This window comes from Cyphomyrmex costatus, unplaced genomic scaffold (assembly GCF_001594065.2).
Source record: "Cyphomyrmex costatus isolate MS0001 unplaced genomic scaffold, Ccosl1.0 scaffold55, whole genome shotgun sequence".
In the NCBI taxonomy this organism is placed as follows: Eukaryota; Metazoa; Arthropoda; class Insecta; order Hymenoptera; family Formicidae; genus Cyphomyrmex; species Cyphomyrmex costatus.
Window position 1 is genome coordinate 1453221 of NW_017279708.1, and position 27783 is coordinate 1481003.

Sequence of the window (27783 nt, forward strand, 5' to 3'; positions counted from 1 at the left end):
TTTTTATTACTTCCATAAGTATATATTTATTACCCAATTATTTTAATTATAAGAAACACAATTAAGTTGTCGAATTATGCAATAAAAAATACGAGGAAAGATTTTATTTCATTTCTTTTAGATTATCTTTTCCGAGTCAAGTTTTAAATTAATGCAATTTTATTACAGCCAGTGTTAAATGCAGTTTACATCATTGAGAGAGATGAATCAGAAAATGAGGTACAGTCGTGCAGGATATTGAACGAAATTCCCTTTTTGCTTTTCATCCTACTTTCAAAAATTACTGTTATTCCGTATATTTATTATTTTTCTGTATTTATTATATTATTCTGTATATTTATTCTTAAAACGAACGAATAGTGTTCATAACGATCTCACATGACAGTGTAATTCGATACTTGACCGTTGAATCGGAGTGTGTGGAATGTGAAACACATGTTCCAAGAGCAAAACGTAACCCCGAATTTATATCTTGAAATATTTATAACATCCACAAATCAACAGTATAATGTAGAAATTTATTGTTTTTTGTGCATACGAAAATACTTTTAATCTTTAAATGATATTTTTGCTCGCATATATAATATAATAATTAATTTTATCTGCGTATAAATATAATTAAATTATTATTTGATTAATTATGTCCTTTACTTTATATATAAGTAAATATCTCATATAGCTCAAAGGAATAATTACATAATTGCAAGCGCAAAGTATAACTGTTTGTTTTTTAATTCGACAGTAATTGCAAATTAATTGTAATATTCTGCAATACGAGTCTAGAAAGAAGGCGTTTAAATCGAAGAGAATAATCGCTAAACGTATTGTTTCTTGTAATAATAAACACTCGCATTGATTAAAATTTTTTTTTTTTCAAAGAATATATTAAATTAAGTAATGTTTAAATGAAACTATAAATATTCTCTCTCTCTCTCTCTCTCTCTGCAGCCCGCAGAAAAATATTCGTACATCCTATTTATAGGAAATCTCTTTTGGATCCGTTCCCATCACATTCTTCGAAGTGCGGAAGCTCGGTCAGTGTCTCGGCCACCCTCGTGCTGTGCAGTTTGTGAGGAGGGGACCGGTTGGCATCCTCCCCTCTAGATACACATATATATATATATATATCTCCCTTCCTCTTCATCCCTCTCACGACTTAATGTCAGTATGAGCGCGCGCTTTCGAACGACGCGTTCGTGCCAGCCGCAAGGGATATGATCAGTCTGTTCTCCACGTTCTCCACGCAAGGACGATTGCCGTCCGCTCCGTCCGGCAAATCATAACGTAAATTTTAATTGTTCAGTAGTCAAATTTCATGTTCGAGATAACGCGTGGTAATTGAATATATATGTATGTAGACATTTCATGTGAAAAAGAATTCTCCCGCGTTCGCGCTACGAATTGTTCTCACGTGTCATTGTCAAATGAAAGTCTGCGGAATACTAATGTGATCAATGATTTACTCACGTCAAAAAATATAAACGTTTTAATTGCATAGTTGGATTTCTTTTATTAATATAAAATGTATATGCGTGGACAGTAGCACGTTTGATTTGTTATGACCCAACTGGTATTTGAGAGACTATTTTTGTCGTCGTCGTCGCCGTCGTCGTCGTCGTCGTCGCCGTCGTCGTCGTCGTCGTCGTCGTCGTCGTCGTCGTCGCCGTCGCCTTCGCCGTCGCCGTCGCCGTCGCCGTCGTCGTCGTCGTCGTCGTCGTCGTCGTCGTCGTCGTCGTCGCCGTCGTCGTCGACGTCGTCGACGTCGTCGTCATCATCGTGGTCGTCATCATCCTCGTCGGCGTCGCTGTTGCCGTCATATCAATATTTTACACGATAATCTCGAGATGAGGACATTCTTGGTACTCGCAATCGTCTATTTACTGGCTAAGATCGTCGATTGCCGAGCTGTTGAAAATGACACTGATAAAAATGAGCGCGGCAAACGACGACGTAAGTTTTCCGTTGAGGAACTATACAACACCAAGTTTCCGCACATTATCACTGGAGATTTAGACATTGATATTTGCAAGGCAGGTAAGTACAGAAAAGTAAAGAGAAAGATTAGTACTAATTTCATTATACTAGTAATTATATTATACTAGTTATTGTACTACATTATATTAGTAAAAAAGAATTTACTTATACTAGTAATTATAAATAAATGAAACGAAGTAATTGAATTACAGACTCTTTAAAGTTTAAGAAAAACATACGCTGTTAGCAGAGCGCGGAAATTACAAAAAATCTTACATTTAGATTCAATTATCAGAGTCGAACGTTTCAGTCCTTTAATCTGGACCATCATCAGCGACAATACAATACTAGTAATTATACTATGTCAAAGTAATTCAAAAAAGTGCAGATATTTATAGAAGAATAGGTGTAATTATGGGTTTTCTTAATATCAAAATTTTTTTCAAGCACGACACGATGCCGTTTATTATAATTGTTGTAAAAATAAAGAAAAACAGATTTTTATAAATGTAGATGCGGGCAATCTAAAAATTATATATCTATGTGTATATAGTTGAGTTTTTCTTTAACTTTTCAGATATATTATTGTAGTTTTTATTAAAAGTTTAATTGAAGAAACGATTAATAATAAAACACATTAATTCATCAATGTGTGTATCCTTTTCTATCTTAATTAACGTTTTAGTTTAGATATAACTATCCGATGCTTATTATGTTCATATAAAATATATATGTATAAGCAATGTTTAAACAATTAAATGTATAACAAAGGTAATCAAATTATAATATATAATTGGCAACAAATAAAATAATAACGTAAATAGATAACTAATTAAGAGAGGATGAATATGTTCTTAGTTTTTGAAAGGGCCATTGATTATTCTTGAATGAATGGTAACAGTTTTCCATTAGGTAATTCCTTTTCTTTCGAAGCTTTAGAGACCTATCTCGCGCGTTGTATTCAAGATGAATTCGACTGAGGCTTGAGGATTGCAAGAGCGAAGAGGTAGGGACGTCTTTTCATCTTTTCGAAATGATTATCTTGAATGTGTCTCACAAACTGTAAATGAATCAACAATAGAGTAAAAAAAAGAGGATAAAGAATGATATAGGCACATTTTATAGGCGTTGATATAGCTTGTCTTGAATAAAAATAATAGAAGCATAATTCTTCTTGTAAATAGAATTATCTTAATTTTTTAATATATCATATATATAAAATATATATATATATTAAGTTTTAATATATGTGTGTATAATATAAGAATATGGATGATACAAATTGTTTTAAACAATGTAATTTAAAAAGAATTCGGATAAATTAATTAATGTTTGTGTTTCTTTAGATGCATTATTTTGTTTACTTTTTTGTTACTATTATTTTTTTCGCACATGAAATATTATTTAATGAGAAATATAATAACAACAAATGGAGAAAAATTAAAGTGAACAACACAAAATGTCTAAAATGAAAATATGAGATATCTTTTGTGTCGAAAAAAGACTTACGTCTCACTTTTGGATTTTGTGTTATCTGGTATTGATTCGACGTCGAATGTCGATTATTGTAAATTGCAGAAAAAATAATTAAACACAGAAGAAATCTTTTACATCCAATATTTTGCAAATATAATATAATTGATGTAATGTAAATCGCTAATGGAAGTTTTTAAATTCTTTGTTCATTGTGAAGAATATTAGTGACTTAAACAAAGATGGCGAGGTTTCGATTGGCCAGTAGAATAACTTGAAACGAACGAAATTTATTTTGCATTGGGATTACATTTTCAAATATCACATTCTTCAAATTAATAAATTTTTTTACATAATTATATATTTTTACATTAAATGTATCAATTTAGTCAGTTGAGATTACGAAAAATATATAAGTATATATATTTATATATGTATATAAATTTAAATTTAAATATATAAAATTAAATATATATATATTAAATATAAAAATAAATATATATTATATATATAATACGTTATATATTACATACATGGTATATGTCTAAACATGGATAGAAAACGATAAGTTTTGGTATGGTATATGTGTGAGATGTGGCTTTATAATTTTTTAGATAATAATCTCTAATTGATATTCATTAGGTATGCATTGTGCACATACATAATTATTTTAAGCAAAAAAGATTATACAATTCAAAAAGTTTGTTTTCCTACTGTTAAGATTTATGAAAACTTTAGTTTCTAATTAGTTGAAAGATTTGAAGGAAGTTTCCACAAAGATCAGAATGTTCTACATGTATGTATGTCTATTATAATGAGGAAAAAGCATGTCACACTTCTCTATATTGCTCTAGATTACTTTAGAAGGTTAAAGAAAAAGTTGGCCACCACATCATCGTCGCGTGTTTTCGAAACGTTAATGCATCTTAGTTCATGATATTGTTGAACACGCGCTTTTTTCTTCTTTCAATTATGAGAATATGGAAGTATTTAATAATAAACGCTGTGATTTTTAATCAAAAAATAAAGTTTAAAAATAAATTTTACCATATAGTCTCTCTCGTCTTACTTAAAATACTATTTTTTGAATGATCGAGAATTTCTTTGCAATATTTGTTTTGATCAACTTTAAAAGTTTGAAAATACCTATCTTGCAAATGAAAAAAAACATTGATATTCGTTTTACATAAAAGAAGTTTGATCATTTTTAACGAATAATGTTTAATTAGTATAAAAATAAATGTTTCTTTTTCGCTTAAAAGCTAGTTTCACATTGGTTCTCATTTTTATATTTACAAAACATTCGTTCATGATTTGTTCTTTCTCATGATTTTGCCCTTCTACATTTTTTATCTTATTCTTTGGTTCTCTCTCTCTCTCTCTCTCTCTCTCTCTCTCTCTCTCTTTCTCTCTCTTTCTCTCTCTCTTTCCTTCTATTTCTTTTCCTCTTCCTCCCTTCTACTGGTTCTTTCTTTTTTCTATTTGTTGCTGGATGCTTGTTTTCCTCTTAATTTATTTCTTTCTTCAATTAGAAGATTTTAAGTTAAAGTCTACACGTGACAAGTATACAATACAAGTACATACTTCAAAAAATATTCTATACTTCTATCACAACTTGAAATGTATAAAACTATACGTATTTATAGCTGGAAAAAATTTAATTGTAGTGAAATGTAAAATAAGTTTTTTAATTATATTATTATTGTGACGCATATATCTAATAATTATTTTGATTAATATCAAAAATTTTAAGATGATAGCTTGAAATACCATGTAAATTGTTCATGATATATAGAACAAGATTATATGTAATATTTTTACTTAATTTTGCAGCTTGTATAATGTAATATGTAATGGATAGTGGTCAAAACATATCGAACCACGCGATGTAAGTTTATACCGCAAAGTGTAAAATTACATCTATTATGTACATAATATCTAATGACTAGTATCTAAATATCGAATGAACGCATATATACTTGAACGTTCCAAGTTAATAAATCACATTACACGCAACGTCCATCCATGCAACATATTATTGCATATAAAAAGCTTATATTATATGTAAACAAGTAGATTAATCAACTGTAATGAAACAAAGACAAATGTATAAACAAAGAGACTATACTACAGACGTATTTGCAGTGTAGAAAAAACATATGTACTTGGACTATAATGAATAGTATCAATTTGTTAAAGTTACACTTATAAAATTTTATTTTTAATTATAGTTTACTGAAGTTTATATAGTTTGCAATAATTAATACTGAAAATATAATATAAACGTATAAATTACACATAAACGCGGAAAGATATTAGTAAAGATCGAAGTACTTTTTATATTTATAACTAAAATTTTTTTAGCAAGACGTAATATTGTATGTATAACAAAATTAAATCTGCGAGAAATATAAAAAGCGAGAAATATATTATAAAATATATTTAAGACAGTCATTTATTGAATCAATGCAAATCGATTCTCTTCAATCTTCTTGGTTAAATATCCGGCATGTAGCATGCCATTCGCCTTGCTTTCCTTCTGTTTGCTTGATTATCACATCGAGAGATAACCTTTTGATCCTTGGTATGCCTCTGACACGCAGTTTGTGAAGCTATTTCTTTAATTTCAGCGAGGAAACAAGATTTTGATGTGTCTTTACCAGTTATTTAGAACAATGTTCTCTGTTAGATATCAAAGGAGCAATGCGTGGCAACCCAATTTCTTCAGTTAAATAGCATTTTGTTATTTTTAACTTTTATATGTGCCAAAATGTAAATTAATCCATTTTTGTAATTACTTTCAAAGCAAACAACATATTATGCAGTAAATAATAATGAAGATAAATTTGGGATTAATAAATTTTGTTGAGTTGAATCGTTTAACTTCAATATAATAATAATAATTTCAAGACCGACGATTGTTCGGCGCGCATTTTAGGGGACTACATATGTCATATAGTATTAGTATATAAATTCACGCGAAATTATATATATATATAAAAGCAATTAAAGATCCAAGCTAGACTGTTATAGGCTTTGTATTCGTATTAGTTATGTTCTTATATTAACGTTTTTAGTATTGAATATTGATAATAATAATTGTTTCAGTTAAATTAATGACATATTGAACAGGCAAGCAGTAGCGACCTTTGGAAATGAAAAAAAGTATCAATAATAAATTTATAATTCGACATTATATTGTAAATATAACAGTAATGTAAGCATGTAGGCTTTGGATGTGATAAGCAAGCTCATAATCGGAGAAATTTGATCATTGTTTCAGTAATATTGTACTCACAATTGGATAAAATAATACATTTTATATGTACATATATACACATATATTATACAATTATTATAATTTACATTTTTGCTAACTCCATTTAACTCTGTGTTATATTTGAGGTGTTAATAGTTTATAAAACATGTAACAATGTTCCAATATTAATTTCGTATGCGCGCGCATACACACATACACACCGAATAATTATTTCTTTCAATATATATATATTTTTTCCTAAATGAACGTGAAACTATGGCATTCTATCGAATCAAACTCAGGAAGTAGAAAGTGATGCAAAAGCTGAACGTGATGGGGACTTATCCTTTGAGATTAAATCGAATATTCACCTGGTGTGAAAGACGAATATGATGCTGGAAGAATAGAAAGAAAGAAAACAGAAATGCTACATACACAACTATAGAGACTTGTCATTCATCCCCTTTACGATTCAGAGCAATTTCACCAGTTAAATTGTTACAACAATCATTGTTTCCAGACGTTAGTAATGGCGTTACTGAGAAATGTCATAAATATAATGAATCACCATTAATACCAGGGAATGGAAAGATACTTTTTAAAAGTAACTAATTACAGTTACTCGTTACCGAGTAAAAAATGTAACTAGTTACAGTTACAGTTATCGCTTTTTAAAAGTAACTCGTTACAGTTACCGTTACTTGAAAAATAACTTTTCGTTACTTTTCCGTTACTTTTTTAAAATCAATTTAAAAATGTACTTTTGCATTTTTTTTTTATTTGTAATACTGACAAATATATAATTTTATTTAAAAAAAAAACAATGTAGAATGGCTCAAATAATAAATTAAATAAAAGTAAAATGAGAAAGGTTACGAGCCAAAAATGAAACAGTTTATTTCCGATAAGAACGACGATGACAATGTAATTAAATGTATAAATATATATTAGAACAATAACATGGATAAAACAAGATAAAAACAAACGACGTTTCGACACTTATTGTCATCGTCTTTTAAACTGTTTCGCTTTTGGGTTCGTAGCCCTTCTCATTTTACTATTATTTAATTTATCTTTTAATTTCTTTTAAACACAATTTTGTAATTCTAAAATCTGTAAAATATGCAGCAAACTGAAATATTTGTATGTCCTATGTATTACATAGAAGATAGAAGTGTAAAATAATTACTGAATCATGACAGCCGAATGTCTAAGGGCTTTCAAGTCTTATTGATAAGCGCTATAAATAGCATGTATCCAATCAAACCGTGTTCAATCGTGTGCAAAGTAACGACGAAAGTAACTGTAAATTTCGTTACCGTTACCCAAAAAATGTAACTCGTTACCGTTACAGTTACCAAAAAAAGAAAGTAACGCAGTTACCAGTAAAGTTACCAAAAAAGTAACTTGTAACTGTAACTTCGTTACAAGTAACGAGTTACTTCCATTCCCTGATTAATACAAACTTAATTATTATCGTTCGCGACATATAACAAAGTGGTAATCACCTCAAGAGGGAATCATTTCTTAATAAACAGTCTATTTTTATGATTAGTGCAATGGAAACTATGTATATCCGATATTATTATGTACTTTAATGATTACTTTATCGCGCAAGAACAATCGCCTATCTAGAATGCAATTTTTAATGCTACAGATATATTCTGATATATAATACATATTACATTTAAGTTAAATTGCTGAATGAATAACACATGTTTTATTATATTTTAACGTTGCGTATTATTTCAAATTTAAATTAGCAGTATATATACAGGGTGTTTCAAAATTCGAAAATAATAACAATGTTACAGCGTAAAACTGCGTAAAAAATTAAGAAATAAAAGTGTAAGCTATTATTTTTCGAGAAGTATAACCTTTTAAGTATAAACGTTTAAAGTTTATTAATCACAATCAATAGTTAGAGAGTCATTTGTCCGTATAATAACGTGCGTAATATTTAGTACAGTGGTAACGTTTCGTTTAGTACCTAATACTGTGCAATACTATTGCATGCACTTCACATGATCTTTTAACTAACGCGTGCGCTTATGATTAATCAAACTTTAATATTATCTTTGAAATTCTGGACACCCTATACGTATATATACTCACACACACAAACACATGCGTGCGCGCATGTTTGTATACATATTTGTAGATTTTAGTATGTGTTTAGCAACTATCGAAATGCAGCTTAAGATATAAAGTACAAAAATATTTCAGAGAGAGAGAGAGAGAGAGAGAGCGAGTGAGTGTATAAGAAAAAAATTCAAATATTTGCAAGCAAATGTTGTATATGACATTTTTTTTGATATTCATTAATTATAAAAAAGTTTTACCGATGATTAGGAATGCAACGGAAAATGATTTGACGAATAACCGCAAATACCGGATTTTACCCAGTAAAGTTGGATAACCGGAAATATAAAATAAAATTATCCGAAAATTATACAAAAATTGAAAAATTGAAAACCCAATTGTTTTTTTACAATAAAAAAGATAATTTTGTAATTTTAAATATTATAAATATCCTATAAAATATTTAAAAAATAGGGTAAAGTCGCCTAATATGAGATACCGTTTTTTAAAGACTTGTAATTTATTTAATTTACAACCTTAACTCCTATTTTTATGTTAATTTTATAGGATTTTATATATATTCAAGATTTACCACCAAAAATTAGCTATCGATAGTAATTATACTTTGTTGTATGTGAAATATTTTATGCAAAGTGCCAATTTTGCTCATTCAAAAAAAGGTTCCTAATATGAGACATAAAAATTTCCTTATATGAGTTATATGAGATGGTATCACATAATAGAAAACCGAAGGAAAAAATAAAGAAAAGCTTCCTGTACTCGTCTTTATTACACAAAATAAAATAATCTGAAAATATGATTATATCCAGGCTTTTTCCAAGAACGTGACAGTTCGCTTTACTCGAAATTGTACAAAATTAAGGTTATACTAACAAATACGTATGCAATAAATTTAGAAAATAACACGATAAATTACTTATACTACATGTGCATATTTAAGTAAATTGAAATAACAATAAAGCTATGATATAAAAATGTTAAATAAGTACCTTGAAATCGCAATTATCATTTCTCCGCGTGTACTCGATCTTCCTCACAGATAGCGTGCTTAAGCATAGGTTAGATTATCTCATATTAGGAGTACCCTGAGTATCTCATATTATGAGTTCCTGCCTTGCGGTTTCATGATCTGTCACCAAATCTAACTTTTACAATTAAGTACATCATCATGTATATATATTGAAGACCTTAACAAAATTTGAGAACATCCAATTTAAAAAATCTTTTTTCACAACTTATTAATTATTGATAAGTATTTACATCGAAGAAAGAAGACATGTGTGAGTGAGTGAATGAGCGAGTGGGTGAGCGAGTGAGTGAGCCAGTGAGCGAGTGAGCGAATGAGTGAGTGAGCGAGCGAGCAAGTGAACGAGTGAGGGAGGGAGGGAGAGAGGGAGAGCAGGAGGGTTGTATTTTAATAATTCAGTGAAGTTTTTAGGAGTTACGTACAATCTCTCATTTTTGTGAGGAATAATATTCAATAATGAGCAATGAAATAACATAAGGCGAGGCAAAATATACTTTGTATTGTCGAGAATATTAATAATATTCTATAGATATACGCGTATATCATAACATTTCAGAATATTTAATTTATGTAACAATCCGATTTTTGACATTACCTGAATCGCAATATTTACAATAATATAATTAAATTAAAAGCAAAAAATTCTGTAAATATTTATATCAAATTATTAGATAATTTACAATATCATAGATATTATTTGACAAGAAGTATGCAAGAACAAACTTTCTTTGTTCCGTGATTCTAGAGTGTATCATGCAGATTAATCGAATTGTGATTGTGAAAGGATTATAAAGGGTATAAAAAATCACCATGCAATCGTAAAAGAAAAACAATCATGAAATACTATATGTTGTGCGTAGAACAAGATAGAGAAAAAAAGTAAAGAGAAAGAAGATATAAAATTGACGTCAGTAGTGTACGCAAGCGTTTAATCCGACGCGATAGAGACTCGCCGCGCGATGCGAGAGGTTTCTCCATTCGAATCAATACAGCACATACTCGCGTACACATACTCACGTAATCCATGAACGTATGTATGTAGTAATACATGCGTACTGGACGTTGTACATTGTATGTTAAGAGCAGGAATGTCGACAATAAGAGTATCAGGCATTTCTCAGTTTCACAGTTTATGCATTATCTTTGTAATGTACCTCTCTTAAAATCCTTACGAATGATAAATCTGCTACTGTGTATTAATATAAAACAGTTCAAGATAAAAAAATCTCTTCTTGCTGCATCAGTCGCGTTTCGAGTATGTATATAATGAGTTTGAAAGTTGCGAATCACATTATTATATATAACATTATATAGAAAGAGAGGATTCATGTATTAGAAGATTAAAGTTTCTTTTTAACAAGATTAAATCTGAAGAAATTGTTGTATTTCATAAATTAATTAAATATTTTATTCTAATATATATTCTATTTATTAGACTGTTAAAATTAGAAGTAATCATACAAGATGCTACTAATGTTGAACAAGAGATATATATACATATATATATCTTAAAAAATTAAAATCAGCCTATTTGCGGGACAATAGATTTAAAAATGATTGTATTATTCAGTTGATGTAAGTACTTGAATATAAAAATCAAAACCATGTTTTATCTAATTAAAAGTAGCTTTTGTCTATTCTACTTCATAAAGTGTTTGATCTATTTCTTTCTTTCGCTTTCCTTTTACGTATCTCTCACATCTTATATACTCTTGCAAATGTCCTGGAAATGGAAAAGGAGGCTTCTCTAATCGATTCGGAGATTGAAACAGTTCCGACATCACGATTGGCTCTTTGCCACGATTCCGCGACTAGACGATAGCATCTTAGGTATTATCATTACTCTTAATTTCTTTTACTTGAAAAGTCTGTATGAGAAAATTTCTTTTTTAATAAAAACGACAGGTTTATAACAGTCTCTGTCGTTGTTATGAATTTATTCTTTCTCATTTTTTGACCATTAAAGTTATAAGATTAATATTATATAAATATAATATGTATATTATTAGATAATACTATTACTTTTATCTTAACTTTAGATAGTAAAATAAATGAACAATTTATTATATACACACACACACACACACACACACTCACACACATATATATATATATATATATAATATACACAGCAAGAATTAAAAGAAAAGTTGTTTTAAAGAACGTTTATTACTTGTAATCGAATACGTGAAATATCGACGAAATTATTTTACGTGAACATTCGGCCGATGCTCCTGCCTGAATGGCACGAAATCACCGATTCGAAACGGACAGGGGTTTGGCATTACGTGGTTTGTAACCGGCTGTATCGTGTATATACATACATTCGTATACGGAAGCTGTGCAGGGCCGCACTTGCAATTCTACGTAGAAAATATATGTATTAAGCTTTTGTGAACATTAGAAATTCTTTAAATATTTATTATATATATATATATATATAAGTCCTGCAGTTGTGCGCATGTATGAATGCGTGATACAGAATAAATTGTAATCGTAGAGCTGTACAATTTGTTGCTATAAAGCAACTACGTATTTATGGATATGTCGCTGCGAATACAACCTCAGCGATTTCAACCTCGTTAATACTTATTGAGGTGTGATCGTGTGCGTACGAGCGCGTGTGCATGAGCGCCTAATTAATTAACCGAAACGGACGCCATGCACGCAGGGATGCGTATACGCTTGCGACACGTAGATTGGAAGAATTCTAATTTATTACGCGCGCAACGCGTGTATTCAATTTATATTGATAAAATAGAATTATATAACAATACACGCATTATATGATTAATTTCAGGCGGTTTTCTCGGTGACATTGCACTGCCAAATATCAAATACGACACAGAATGGCGCGAGCAAAGATTAAATAAAAGCTATTTGGAAGAATTGAAAAAATATAGAGAAGAGATATTAAAAGAAGGTCTTCAGGTAGAAGAGGAAGGTTTGACAGGTAATTGTTACAGTATATTACTCGACAAAAAATATATAAAGAAACGCAGTTTCTGTAAGAATCGTTGAAATACAATATATATTGACCCCTTTCGATTGTTTTTGTCACGGCACTCAATCATTTATTCAGGGCCATCGCTAGCATGTAAGCTAGCGTCTTTATGTAAAGGAAATTTTGCTGCAATTTTTAATATTTTTATTTATCAATTTTTTAAATATGTATTTAAATAATTTTTTAGAAATATATTTAAGCAAAGCGCGCAATTTAATCATATTAATTTTTTTCTAGAACAAAAATGTGAAAAATGTGAATTTTTATTATTAAAAATTTTCATTTTTCCCATTTCTATTCTAGATTAATGTGTATAGCATATCTTGATGCTAAACGGTTTTGTATGTATGTATACGGCACTGCGTGTATTGGAAAACTTTAGTAACATTGGCAAATAAACAACTAGATATCTGTTCAACCAGTGGTTTTAGATTTTGTGATTATATTTTTTGGTTTCTTTATAAATTAATATACAGGACACGTTTTGAAAGATCTTAAATGTGACAGAAGCGTGCATACGCAATTGCGACGTTATAAATGTAAAATTGATTTTTAACCCTTTTTTAAACAATTTGACTTTTTGTAAATATAAGTAAAATTTTACTCTCAAATTTATTCTAAATAAAGGAGGTGTTTCTCCTCCTAAAAAATATCTTGTTAATATATAGGAATCTTGTTAGAGAAGACGTGTTAAAAAATAACCCTGAAATTTTTTACATTTTTTTGAAAGCCAGAATAGAGTAAAAGGCTGAATTAAAAATCCAGATTGCAGACAGAAAGAGTAAAGATATAATTGCAAATGGAGGATTAAAACTTAGTTTAGCGCCTCCTTTGTAAATGCGTCTTTATGCAGTGCGTAAGTTAACACCTGCTAGCGGCGGCCCTGATTTTACTTTTAGCGAATTTGGTTGGACGCACTAAGTGCGCACTATGATGCATATTAAAGCTGTTGTACACTGATTTAATCTGAGTGTAAAAGAGTAAAAGGTAAATATTTTAAATTATAAAATGCGTATATTTAATACTTAACAGTACAATAAAATGTATTAAGAATTTTATAATTTAACCCTTTTTATAAAATTATATTTAATAAACACATTTTTACGTTAATTTGTGTATGGCTTTAATATGCAATACACACTGAGTGTGTCCATCAAATTTATTATTTAATAAATATATACACCAAATTTGTGTAATTATAAGAGATATATATTATATGTATTATAATAGCGAGATATATTTATGGATAGTTTTCGTATTTATAACTTGAAGAAACGACATTGCTTATTTCAGAAATTCTCCAGTTTAAGAGCGAACACGATACTAACAAACAGATAATACATGAGCACGATGAAATGGTCGTTCAAGAGAAGCCAGAGCCTATCATGATAAATCGAAATCAATATAGTACGGGTGATAATCTCAATGATTTCAGTTTTAGTGCTAGAAAAGATGATATTAATCTCGCAGTAAAAGACGAAGGTCTTAAACTCAGGTATTACACGAATTTATGTATTCAGGTATTGTAAGTACACTCACAGAAAAGATTTCTATATTCAATGCTATTACTCCAATATCTAGAATAAAATAAGATCGACATAAAGCCAATCAGATTTATTTTTCATAGTAGAATATTTTAATCTTGAATAAAAAATTCTATTGTAAAATTTAGAATAAAGTATTCTTGATGTTAGCTCATTAATAGAAAAAGGTTTAAGTTCGATACAATATTCTTCATTTAAACATTCTTATTCTATTTCCTGCGGAATGAATTTTATTTATATTTTTCGGCAACGAAAAACTGAGCTCAGCCGGGAATCGAACTCTCTGTCTTTGACCTAATGCGCTACACTATGAGAGCTTCGCTGCTTTGATGCTGTAGCATCGCGTCCGCGTATACATATATAACTAGATAGAGTTATTCTAAATGTAAGAATATATAAAATTTATAAATTTATACGTGTGTTATACTTGTTTCAAGATAAGATGTTGATCTTATTTCATTCGAGGGTGTAGAATACAAATTATTGATTTTATTTTAAAATAAAATAATCTTAATTTTTATAATGTATAGGGTTGAACTAAGATAAAGTACGTAAAAAACTTTTTTTTTCTCAGTATTAGAAATCCTTTCTGTGAAGGTACTTTACTATATATACGCTACGTGTGTAATACAAGAATATTTAATAAAACGTATCTGATATTTGTAACACTTCTTTTTTGTTGCGTAATGTATGTCTAAATATTCTTTAAACATTGTATGTGAGGAACATCTTAAGTGTTAAGATAAATTCTAATAAAGAATTGTAAATAGTATGATAAAAATCTTAAAAATGTGCTCTACATGATAATAAATAATATCATCTTTCGATATCTATTCTCTCTATTCGAAGATAAAAACATATATATAACTTCCGGTAGTATTTAACGCTATTGTACGTGTTCGCAATTTATAGGCAGTTTAATACATGCGTGTTAAATAGAAAATATAAAAAAATGATATTTATTAATTGACAGTTGCGTCTATTATTGTGTCTATCAGATTGGAATCCTCGACCCAAGCTTCGAAGAAAAGGCACTCTGGACGACAAGCTCATCGACAGCTCTCCAGGAGTACTTGGATATCGAAATCAATGAAAGCGAGACAATCGAATGACGACATGCATCTCGAATTTCCAACCACTACAACTTTAACTCTCGGGGATAATAAATATGTAGGCCACGTACATACAGACAGCGTCAAAGAAATATTTACCTCGCTATCTGAAACAAGTACGCAAAGTATAACAAACCGACGACGTCGTCGTCATCATCGCAAAAGGTAGGAAGATCAAATTTAGTCAAATACAAATATTCGATCGATGTTATTTAACATATTAACATGCTTGTTCAGTAATTCGCTACGATGTATCGATTTACTTTCTATTATATACTTCGATTCGTTCCGTTCGTCTTTTCATTGCTAACGTATATGCAGTATGTATAGTAAATTTTAAATGTATAGTATACTGTTAACAAAAGTAAATGTTAACACAAATTGATTATGCTGGTTAGAGCATTAACATCAAAGTTGATAATATGTAGTTGTACAAGTCACTGTATAGTTGTAAAAGGTTATAGTATCTTTCATTGATATACCAATCTATTACGTGCACGCGTATAAAACGTTTTCGGATATAATGAAAATAATCAACTCATTTATTCATTGCGCCCAATTGTGTAAATTTTAAATACGAAATTTGCAACTTGTGGCATGGCTTTATTATCTTTCATTTGGCAAGCGCATCAATTTCTAAGTATCGCCAACGGTATTTCGTCCGCTAACGGGAGCAATCTCGCAATGCCAATAACAATGAGCGTCGTCATAAAGCTGGAAAATGGGGTCCGTTACTACCTGTCCTGGCATTTTCAGCCTTTCAACTGCCAATAACTTGTCAGCATTGGCAGTGTATTTCGAACACCACATATTTTTTATATGCCTGTGATAGTCGCTCACGTATCGTATTATACATATACCTATGTGTATATAATATTATACCTATGTGTATATAATATTATACTCTTATACACTCGAGAAAGTGTAAGATCTCTCTTTAAATTGAATCTCAAAAGAGCTTCTTATTTTGTATTCATTATTATTTTTTATCCGCGACGTATTGAATTGTTTTGATCTTTTGACAGCTTTTCAGATTACATTAGTAGAGTCGACATATTATTTAATATAGTATAGGATTAGCGATCAGATTAGAGATACACGCATATAGATATGCAAATTGAAAATACATAATATATATAGTACATCAGGAATACAACAACATAATCTAATGGAAATTTTGGGACAGGCATGAGATCGATAAAGCACCGTATATATATTATTTTAGCTGGTTTGAAGTTTGAAAAAATTCGTGGTATATATAGCATTTAAAAAGAGCACCGCTCTCATACCTTTCTAGAGTTGATCCGAATTATTTCGTATAATACGCTACATTCGCGGGTCCAGAAAAATTCTACGCCAGAGAGAATAATTCTCTAGAGCTTCGTCGGGAATACTACAAGATCATGTTTCACAGTGTCGGATATATAGGGCGTACACGCGCTTTCGTAAGCATGTTTCAAAGCTCGATCTACGTCCGGTGCGCTCCCTAATCTCTACATATGTATCGCGACCCTTTTGAGTTTTCACCCCCTATGCAGGCAGGATTAGCACACTGATGTACACGTGCACAGATTATGTTATACGACTAAGCTTTGCAAAACGAAACGAAGACTACTGCCATCATGTTTAACACAAACAATGATTATTAATGTTTTCCTTTCGATTCTCAAGTGTTCACTTCTCATTAAAAAAAAAAAAACTTATCTGAAAAATAATTTTAAAATTGAAGAAACAGTATAAACTTTTTCAAATTAAAAAGGGTTTATTACGTTAATTGTAATACAAAGTGTTATATTGTAGACAAAAGTGTCACAGTATATAAGTAACACTTTTCCATCATTTTTAACAGCGACGATTATGAATATAATTATCGGCATTTGTGGCACGTAAGACACTTTCCAGTGTTTCTCTTAAATTCTAATCCTTCCCATACAGATTGTATCTATAATCATATTACCACCATATATCGTTGAGGCAGCGGAATAGATCGCTGATTTCTTCGCAACACGTACAGCACTACTACAGGCGCAATGAGCTACGTAGGTATATATAAAGGAAGCACGGTAAATGCATCTCAACTGGATTTATTAACGCATACTTCTGCACTCTTCTCGTTTCGCTCACCAAGTGCTTGTACTTACGGCCGTATACTTAAGCGCGGCTTACACTCGAAACACGCTAATTAATCGTAACGCTTTGCTGCGATTCAGGAACGCCGTGCCCAAGAGCCTGCACGGACTATATACTCGGTGCAGGTACGGTGTGATACGTCGCAATTTTCCATACACATTACGAGATCTTGATAGAGCTCTATAGCAGGTACAAGTGCAACAGTGATCTTCCTTTTGGAGTGATTTTTTAATCATTCATTCCTCCAATTCTAGAGCTTACTAGGATTAGATTGTTTACATTACAACGCGCTAATTGATTACATTTACAATTAGCTGGATGTTGGATATTATACGCAAAGGAAACACGAAATAAAATATATTATAGTGCCGAAACGATTTTATAAATATATCTATTATATTATTGTGTGTGTGTGTGTGTGTGTGATTGATGCTTATAATTCAACCAACATTATCATGCATGGATTCGGTTAGTTTGATATCATTTACATTTTATTCTTTCTGCAATCGCGATGTAACCAAACACGTGATCTCTAACATTGCGTTCTGTTGCAATTGCTAACGCCAATTTTGTCCGCTCTCGTAAAAAGTTACGCGTTTACAGTGCTTTTAATTTACGCCTAGCAACTAGTTTTTATCGCTATATACTTTTAGAATTGTTTCTCTGTTCAAATTAATGCTTATTTTATAGGAAAAAAGAAGACAACATTTTATATTATTTTTAAAATGATATGTTTTGCGTTACATATAATAACAGTCAGACATTTGTGTAATATTTCTAATTGTGCAAGTTTTATATTTTTTTTATTGTTGCCGTTGGTTTTATCGGCTTTACTTACAATTAATATTTTTTATGTTTATTTTCATTGTGTTTTGTTCACCAAAAGTAAAAATATAAAATGTAATGCACATACGTGCGCTATGGAGGCGGAATTTGGTGATACATTCATACATGTCGTGCGTATATGCGAGCGAGGGGGTAATCACTCATGCCTATTTCCACCAATGCAGATTAACTTTAATCTCGGTTTAACTTACTGTTAATTTTTTTCTAATTTTTAGAATTAGAAAAAGATGAAGAGTAAATTGAACCAAGATTAAAATTAATCTGCATTGGTGGAAGTGGGCATTAATATAATGGAGATGGAGTCTTTGAAATCATTATAAAATTGATATGAAATTCCGATAATTACATATGCAACTACAAGAAATATTTGTGTAATATTAGATAAAATCATTTATTTTACCAAATGACCGCATATATAGCGAGGAAAATTATTTGTCATTAAAAAAAATTATATAAAATCAAATGAAATCATGTAGGACAATATTTCAGATAGTGGTTATCCCCTTGTATACAAGTGTACGTGTGTGCGTGCATGTGTGTAAGACTTACGTATTATTGTTAAGATTGTACATATTTCCTTAGAATTTTGCGGAGATGTTCTCACAGTCATTGTAATCGACGAATGCATAGCCTTATCGATGCGTCGGATGAAATTGTCTCCATACACGACCGACGCCTTCGCTCCATCGAATTCTACGATATAGAACACAAACCAAAATATTTAGCAAACAAGAGTAGCGCGTATTTAAGTAGAATACGTCGAGCAGCTACTGCGAGAAAGGAACGAGTGTGGGATCACGGTGTAATTCCCTATGAAATCGATGGCAATTTTTCTGGCGCACACAAAGCCTTGTTCAAACAGGCGATGAGACATTGGGAAAACTTTACTTGCGTGAAATTTGTAGAGAGGGTGCCTAGAGAACATCCTAATTATATTTTGTTTACGGAAAGACCTTGCGGGTGAGTCGCGCATAATAGACAACTATACAATACTACATCGGTCCTTATACATATAGCGCGTGACTCGCATAATTTGCTGTTCGATTATTTTATATCATAAATAACACTATTTTCGAATTATTATTATTATTATTATTATTATTATTTTAAGCGGTACATCATTTTACATTATTTCTCCTCTTTCCTCACAAAATAATATATGTAATTATAATTATAATTACATAGCAATACAAGATATTATTTCTAATGCTGCAATATTCTTTCTTTTATCCATTTTTATACTATTATTTAATTTAAAAGAACAAAAAAGAGAGAAAAGAATTATGTCCGAATCAAGTGTAGTACGTTCAACGATCAAATAAATTTTCTTGACAGATGTTGTTCATTCGTTGGAAAAAGAGGTAATGGACCGCAGGCTATTAGCATCGGAAAAAACTGCGATAAGTTTGGTATAGTTGTACATGAGTTGGGTCATGTCGTTGGCTTTTGGCACGAACATACTCGACCGGATCGTGATCGTCATGTACAAATCATTCGTGATAATATTATGAGTGGTAAGTGATTTCTGATTTATTCCGAAATTGTGAATATAAGACGCGCGCGCGCGCGCGTATGGGTGAATTATACATATATGTATATACATATATATATATAATCGAGCTTTACAAAAAGAAAATACATTTTCACAAGAGAAATAACAGTGTGAAAAGATATTACAAAAATGATTCTTGTCTTTTTAAGTCATTTTCTAAATTTTATTGGCCAAGTTATCTCGAATGAGTTTGTATAAATGTTTGAACAGATTTCTTTTATTAACAAAGTTATAATTGTAATTAGATCATCGTTATAATCATACTTATTATTCATTCATTCATCATATATCTTTTTAAATCATTCTCAATCCTGACTAATCTTTTTGGTATAGTAGATCTGTTATGGAGAACTGTCAAATATTCAACTCCCACATACATATATGTGTAGAATTTGATGTGCAGGTTTTTATTTATTGTTACACAACAAGATTTTACTAGATATTAAAGTGTGACTTACGCTGTGTAATTAAATTAATAAATATCGTAAAACGTATACAGTATATTTATACAATGCCATGCGATAGACAAAAGAACCATTTGGATAATAAAACAATGTATCTCATTATTGGAAGTTATTGCATTACTGATTGGCGCTTTTAAAATGTGCTACTCTTATTTCAAAGCTTAAAGAAACGTTCTTAACCTTTAGAAGGCTGGACTGGCCATTATAGAAGTCTGTTCTATAATTTGAATCACCGCAGCTCATCAAATATTTTCAGATATATATAATTAGCAAAAAATAATATAGATAAAAATTAAATTGAAAAAAAAAAAAGAAAATAAATAAACAAATAAAAATGTAAAAAAATAAAATATAAAATGTAAAGGAATGAAAAAAAGGGATTACATAACTTTTTATGTTCACATCGTTAGTCCTGGATTACGCTAAAGGAAAGTTTCATATGTACGTAAATGTCTGTTATTTAATTCGACTTATCTAGACTTATCTAGGTAAATAACGCTATTTCTCTTTACATAAAATTTCGATAATCTGACTTCAGAAACGTAGTCTGCGACATCAAAAATACTTAGGAATATTAAGAACAAAAATTGAAAATTTTCCACATTGGCCATCCCGGACCGGACCACTATAGTGGCCAGCGGAAAACTCGTTGACTCTTCGTGACATAAACATTCAATATATATATGAATTTCACGTTTAAAAAAATTCAAAATTTCAAGGCAAAACACACACGCAAACACAAACTCTAACGTCGGGGCAAATATATAAATATCGTGTTGCAGGTCAGGAATATAATTTCAACAAGTTGACTGAGGAAGAGGTGAATTCACTCGGTTTGCCCTATGATTATGATTCTATTATGCACTATGCAAAGAATACCTTTTCAAAAGGCACTTATCTGGACACAATCTTACCTATGGAAATTCATGGAAAAAAAAGACCCGAGATCGGACAAAGAATTAGACTGAGCGAGGGCGACATCGCACAAACGAATCTTTTGTACAAGTGTCATAGTAAGAATCCAATTTGTTCTGGTGCACTTTTGTTGGAATCTTTAAAAATAGAATAGTTATGAGAAGGTTCAATATTAATGCTTCAAAAAGAGAAAACTTGATATTGAAATATCATACATTCATTAAGTTTTACGATTAAATTCTTCGATACAGTACAAAACATATTATATGTATTGATGAAAACAATATTTAAAACATAAACATAGTAAAATTTGAAAGATTTAGAAATTTTGTCATTCTGTTTAATTTACAATATGTCGTTTAACTAATTTACAGCTAGTTTAACCTGATTAAATGCATGAACTAATTGGTGAATTTTTGCGTAGAATGTGGTAGAACTTTTCAGGAGAACAGTGGTAGTTTCGGATCACCAAATCATCCTAATAATTCTCCGTCTGGCGATGGAGAACGGTGCGAATGGAGGATTACGGCGACGCATGGCGAACGTATTGTACTAAATATCACGTCTCTCGACATATTCAAAAGCGATTATTGCCGAGTCGTTAGTCCTGGATTACGCTAAAGGAAAGTTTCATATGTACGTAAATGTCTGTCATTTAATTCGACTTATCTAGACTTATCTAGGTAAATAACGCTATTTCTCTTTACATAAAATTTCGATAATCTGACTTCAGAAACGTAGTCTGCGACATCAAAAATACTTAGGAATATTAAGAACAAAAATTGAAAATTTTCCACATTGGCCATCCCGGACCGGACCACTATAGTGGCCAGCGGAAAACTCGTTGACTCTTCGTGACATAAACATTCAATATATATATGAATTTCACGTTTAAAAAAATTCAAAATTTCAAGGCAAAACACACACGCAAACACAAACTCTAACGTCGGGGCAAATATATAAATATCGTGTTGCAGGTCAGGAATATAATTTCAACAAGTTGACTGAGGAAGAGGTGAATTCACTCGGTTTGCCCTATGATTATGATTCTATTATGCACTATGCAAAGAATACCTTTTCAAAAGGCACTTATCTGGACACAATCTTACCTATGGAAATTCATGGAAAAAAAAGACCCGAGATCGGACAAAGAATTAGACTGAGCGAGGGCGACATCGCACAAACGAATCTTTTGTACAAGTGTCATAGTAAGAATCCAATTTGTTCTGGTGCACTTTTGTTGGAATCTTTAAAAATAGAATAGTTATGAGAAGGTTCAATATTAATGCTTCAAAAAGAGAAAACTTGATATTGAAATATCATACATTCATTAAGTTTTACGATTAAATTCTTCGATACAGTACAAAACATATTATATGTATTGATGAAAACAATATTTAAAACATAAACATAGTAAAATTTGAAAGATTTAGAAATTTTGTCATTCTGTTTAATTTACAATATGTCGTTTAACTAATTTACAGCTAGTTTAACCTGATTAAATGCATGAACTAATTGGTGAATTTTTGCGTAGAATGTGGTAGAACTTTTCAGGAGAACAGTGGTAGTTTCGGATCACCAAATCATCCTAATAATTCTCCGTCTGGCGATGGAGAACGGTGCGAATGGAGGATTACGGCGACGCATGGCGAACGTATTGTACTAAATATCACGTCTCTCGACATATTCAAAAGCGATTATTGCCGTAGCGATTATCTTGAGATTCGAGACGGGTACTGGTATAAGAGTCGAGTATTAGGTGAGTACTTCGATCTTTCGATTCGTTAAAAAAGAAGTCTACTAAAAAGTATTTGCTTTCAATAATTCCGATAATGCGGATACGAAAAACATATGTAGTTTAAAAGTAATAGAATATTCAGACAGTGTATAAGGAATGCATTACGTGTGTTTCTTGTGTCTCAATCTTTTTAATTGCAAAGAACGAGCTATTAGGAAGTAGCGTGAATTCTATATAATACGCATATGATCTCAAATTCATTCATTTAATTCAGGTCGATATTGCGGGAGCGGTAAGATGCACGAACCAATAGTGTCGAGTAAAAGTCGTATGCTGGTAACGTATGTAACATCCAGTAGGCAAAGTGGCCATCGTGGTTTCACAGCGAGTTATGAGGCTGTTTGCGGTGGTGATGTTGAATTAGATGGCATAGGACATCTGGAGTCGCCAAATTATCCAGAGGAGTATCAATCTAGTAAAGAATGCGTGTGGAAGTTGTCTGTACCTCAAGATTATCAAGTGGCCTTGAAATTCCAGTCTTTCGAGATCGAGAATCATGACAATTGCGTGTACGATTATGTTGAAGTGCGTGACGGACATAACAACGACTCTCCCTTAATCGGCGTTTATTGCGGATATAAGATACCACCCGATATTAAGTCGACGGGTAACAAGTTACTCGTTAAGTTTATCAGCGACGGTTCCGTTCAAAAGGCTGGTTTTTCGGCAACTTTTATGAAAGGTGGGTATAAACAGCTCAAAAGAAAAGAAAACAAGTCAAGCGTCTATATATACGTATGTATATTATAAGTATCACACTGCGAATCTTGTGCTGGTTTGTTATACATCTAATATATGTATATATAATATATGTATATATAATCGTGACAATATATACATATATATATATATACATATATGATGCTTCTTTAATGTTTAAGAATTCGACGAATGCGTGTTAACGGATCACGGTTGCGAACACGATTGTATCAATACGCTTGGTGGATACGAATGTTCTTGTAAAATTGGTTTCGAGTTACATTCTGACGGCAAACACTGCGAAGGTAAGGTGCAACGGTTTTCAAAAGAAAACGTTCAATTTAACTAACCAGCACAATAAGTAAATTACTATTTTCTGTTTCCGTATAGATGCTTGTGGTGGATTTTTCGACGATAGCAATGGTACTATTACGAGCCCATCATTTCCCGAAACTTATCCAGGAAACAAAAACTGCGTATGGGAAATTATCGCTCCGCCTCAATATCGTATCACTTTAAACTTCACACATTTTGATCTCGAAGGTAACAACGTATATCAGGAAGAATGCGAGTACGACTCTGTGGAAGTAGCGAGTAAGCTTGGCGATGACGTTCTTAGAAAACATGGAATATTTTGTGGTGCACGATTACCGCCACTTATCACATCCGAAGGCAACTTTATGAGGATTATCTTCACATCTGATAACAGGTTTTATTTCATGATCTTAGTATCTCTATCTAGCTTATATGTATAAAATCTTTACATATTACATAAAAAAACATAGTAGCTTTCGTCATGTTTTGGTCGATGCATGTACTAGCTTATCAATCCTGAGCAATCCATGCATATAGAAACGTGGTGTTTCAAGAAAATGCGCGTTTTTTTTCTTTCCCTTTTTTTCTCATATATTGAAAATTAAACTGATTCTGTTTTTGTACCTATACTGTATACATTATATGTACACTACTAATTATATATGTATAATATACCTATACATATGTTAAAATCAATAACATAATACACAAAGAAATCGAAATATCAGGAACTACAAATTTTTGTAATATAAATATGCACAGTAGTTTCAATTTTCTTTTACGTTAAATAAAATACGTTCACATTAATTTTCTATTATTTTACATCGGCATAAATCAGTCGGGACTTGCATTGTCGGCAGGAACAATCAATACTCTTGTCATTTGCACTGCACGTTTTATTGAACAGCGTCCAAAAATCAGGCTTTGCTGCCGTATTTTTCACTGATATGGATGAGTGTGCCAATAACAACGGTGGATGTCAGCATGAGTGCAAAAATACTATAGGTTCTTATCAGTGTTCTTGCCACAATGGATTCACACTTCATGAAAACGGTCACGATTGCAAAGAGGGTGGCTGCAAATACGAGATTACTACGCCCATGGGAACAATCACTTCACCGAATTATCCGGATTATTATCCAGGACGTAAGGATTGCGTTTGGCATTTTACTACGAAGCCGGGTCATCGAATAAAATTGGTTCGTACTATATTATTTGGCAAAGTTTGCGCAATGTTATCGTACATTGGTATTCATATATGTATAGTTTTTTCTTATTTCAAGATCGTCACAAACCTGCACATTTTAATAATTGGTAATATACGGCTTCGTGTTGGACTGATTTATGACTAGGAATGCAATCGGATATATCGCGTTAGTACCTATAAGTTTCCGACAATATATGCGGTCGAAATTTTGTATTATGGAACGATGTGCATTATGCTTTAAATATTCTGAAAACTTTTATCATCACTGTTCCATTTCTAAAATTCGAATATTCATATTGCATCCTTATTTTACATGTAAGATATTTTATAAGACGATCTTAAATATATAAGAACCGAGATTATGGGTATCGATGTATAAAAGACAGTATGTATTGTTAAGAAAAAAAAAAAAGAGAAATGAGAAACGGAAAACGAAAAAAATAGTTGTATTAGTTATTCACGCGACAACGTTGTAGGTCTTCAAAGTTTTCGAGATGGAACCACATCAAGAATGCGCGTATGATCATATCGCTATTTACGACGGAGATTCACCAGACAGTATAACTTTAGGTAGATTTTGCGGTAATAAAGAACCACATCCGATTCTTGCTACAAGCAATCAAATGTATATGGTTTTCAAAAGTGATGCTTCCGTACAGAGGAAAGGTTTCTTAGCCACTCATAGTACAGGTAAATTATGGGCAGTAATGAGAACTAATTTTAGTACGAGAATCCGATTTCCCAAATCATGTCGAAATACTATAATATCGAAGTGTATATAATGAAGAACTTTTTGATTTAAGCTCTCAACAACGTGTAGTAATTGTAATTTTCGTTGCAGCCTGCGGTGGTCATCTTATGGCAACCGACAGAGTGAAGCACTTGTATTCTCACGCCAAATACGGTTATTATCAATATGATCACAGAACTGATTGTGACTGGTTAATAGAAGCGCCACTAGGTAAAAATGTCCATTTATCCTTTCTTTCGTTCCAATTGGAATATGAAGCCGAATGTGGATATGACTTTGTTGAAGTTTTCTCCGGTTTAGACGCGTCTAGTCCACCGTATGGTCGATTCTGTGGTAATTCCGTAAGTATGCCTTTTTCAATGTTTTCGTATGCTTCCAATAGCACTGTATCGAAATAACACGATGGAAATATATAAAGAGATATACAGGGAGTTCGGTAAGTTTTGACAAAGCGCTGATATGCAGATGGAGCGGACTAAACTAACGCACGAGTCAAAAAGTCCTCTATTGTCACTTTGCAATTTTCGCAATAGCAAATGAGATATATCAATTTCTAAAGATTTGTCAAACAAGCGGGCAGAATCGATGTAAGACAACTTAAAAATTTCTTTATAAAATATATTAAAGATATTTTTTAAAGAATTCTCTTAAGGAGATCCTACGATTAGTCATATTGGAAATAGCCAGCGGCACACGGTGCTTGCTTTCCTGCTGGATTGCTAGCTGGGTTAGAATCTTGCTACTGTATTGGCTGCGGTGCTGACAGTACCAGTATCGCAGCCAATCTGATGGCAAAAATCTGATCCAGCTAGCAATCCAGCAAGAAAACAAGTAGCGTGTGCTGCTGGTTATAGACGATTATGTGTCATTTTGATACATCACTACAGAAATATCTCACTCATATAAACGCCACCCATATACATAAATTTTCGTATCGCTATTACGTTTTAATTAGATATTTAAATCCAATTTTAAGGTGATGCATTTTCAGCATAGATTGTTCCTTACAGGCATGTATTAATGCATATACTTCAATCTTAGAAAAGAATTTTCAAATCTCTGTGAATGACAAAAAAGTATTTGCGATACAAAAATTATATGGTTTAGTCAGTAATACAGACGACTTTAGAATCTCCTTAAAGATATTTTAAAGTTTTTTATACGTCTATTTTAGACATTCTGCTTATTGGGTAACTAAAAAATTATGAAAATGTCATCTAATTGGTAGATTTTTCGATTCAGCTTGTGTAGTTCGCTATTTCTACACACGAGCGCTTTCAAGTTAAAACTCATCGGACATCTCGTACGATAAAAACATTCAATTTGTATGAGACACTGTCATCATTATATTACAGAATACTACTGATTTTATTTCCATGAACGAGGCACTGCTAGTAAGGTTCAGAACCGACGATACAATTTCAAACAAAGGCTTCGTAGCTATTTTCGTGGCAATCGATCGGCAGGACAGCGAGGAAAATCTCGGTGGTGAAGACAACGAAGATCAAGAAAACATTTAATCTTTAGCTCGAGCACACTCCAAACGATCAAATTGATAAAATTTCAAATTGACTACTTCCGTAAGAAGTACTAATTAGGAGTACTTATAT

The 27783-nt window shown here is 31.5% G+C and overlaps 1 protein-coding gene across 1 annotated transcript; it reads left to right on the top strand.

The window, feature by feature from the left end:
- Positions 1–1805: 1805 nt before the first annotated feature.
- tok (tolloid-like protein 1 tolkin) lies at positions 1806–27783 on the top strand. Its single transcript, XM_018546368.1, has 15 exons — positions 1806–2034; positions 12637–12789; positions 14134–14335; positions 15383–15661; positions 19055–19432; positions 19808–19986; positions 21271–21501; positions 22938–23162; positions 23416–23883; positions 24083–24205; positions 24291–24609; positions 25123–25414; positions 25899–26112; positions 26264–26514; positions 27529–27783. The coding sequence occupies exons 1-15, from the start codon at positions 1845–1847 to the stop codon at positions 27691–27693; spliced, it is 3669 nt and encodes a 1222-aa protein (XP_018401870.1). The 5' UTR covers positions 1806–1844; the 3' UTR covers positions 27694–27783.

Coding starts and splice junctions, on each gene's coding strand:
- tok (XM_018546368.1), top strand. CDS start 1,845: ATGAGGACATTCTTGGTACTCGCAATCGTCTATTTACTGGCTAAGATC. Junction 23,884..24,082: donor TTCGGCAACTTTTATGAAAG/GTGGGTATAAAC, acceptor TTAATGTTTAAG/AATTCGACGAATGCGTGTTA. Junction 26,515..27,528: donor GTCGATTCTGTGGTAATTCC/GTAAGTATGCCT, acceptor ATTATATTACAG/AATACTACTGATTTTATTTC.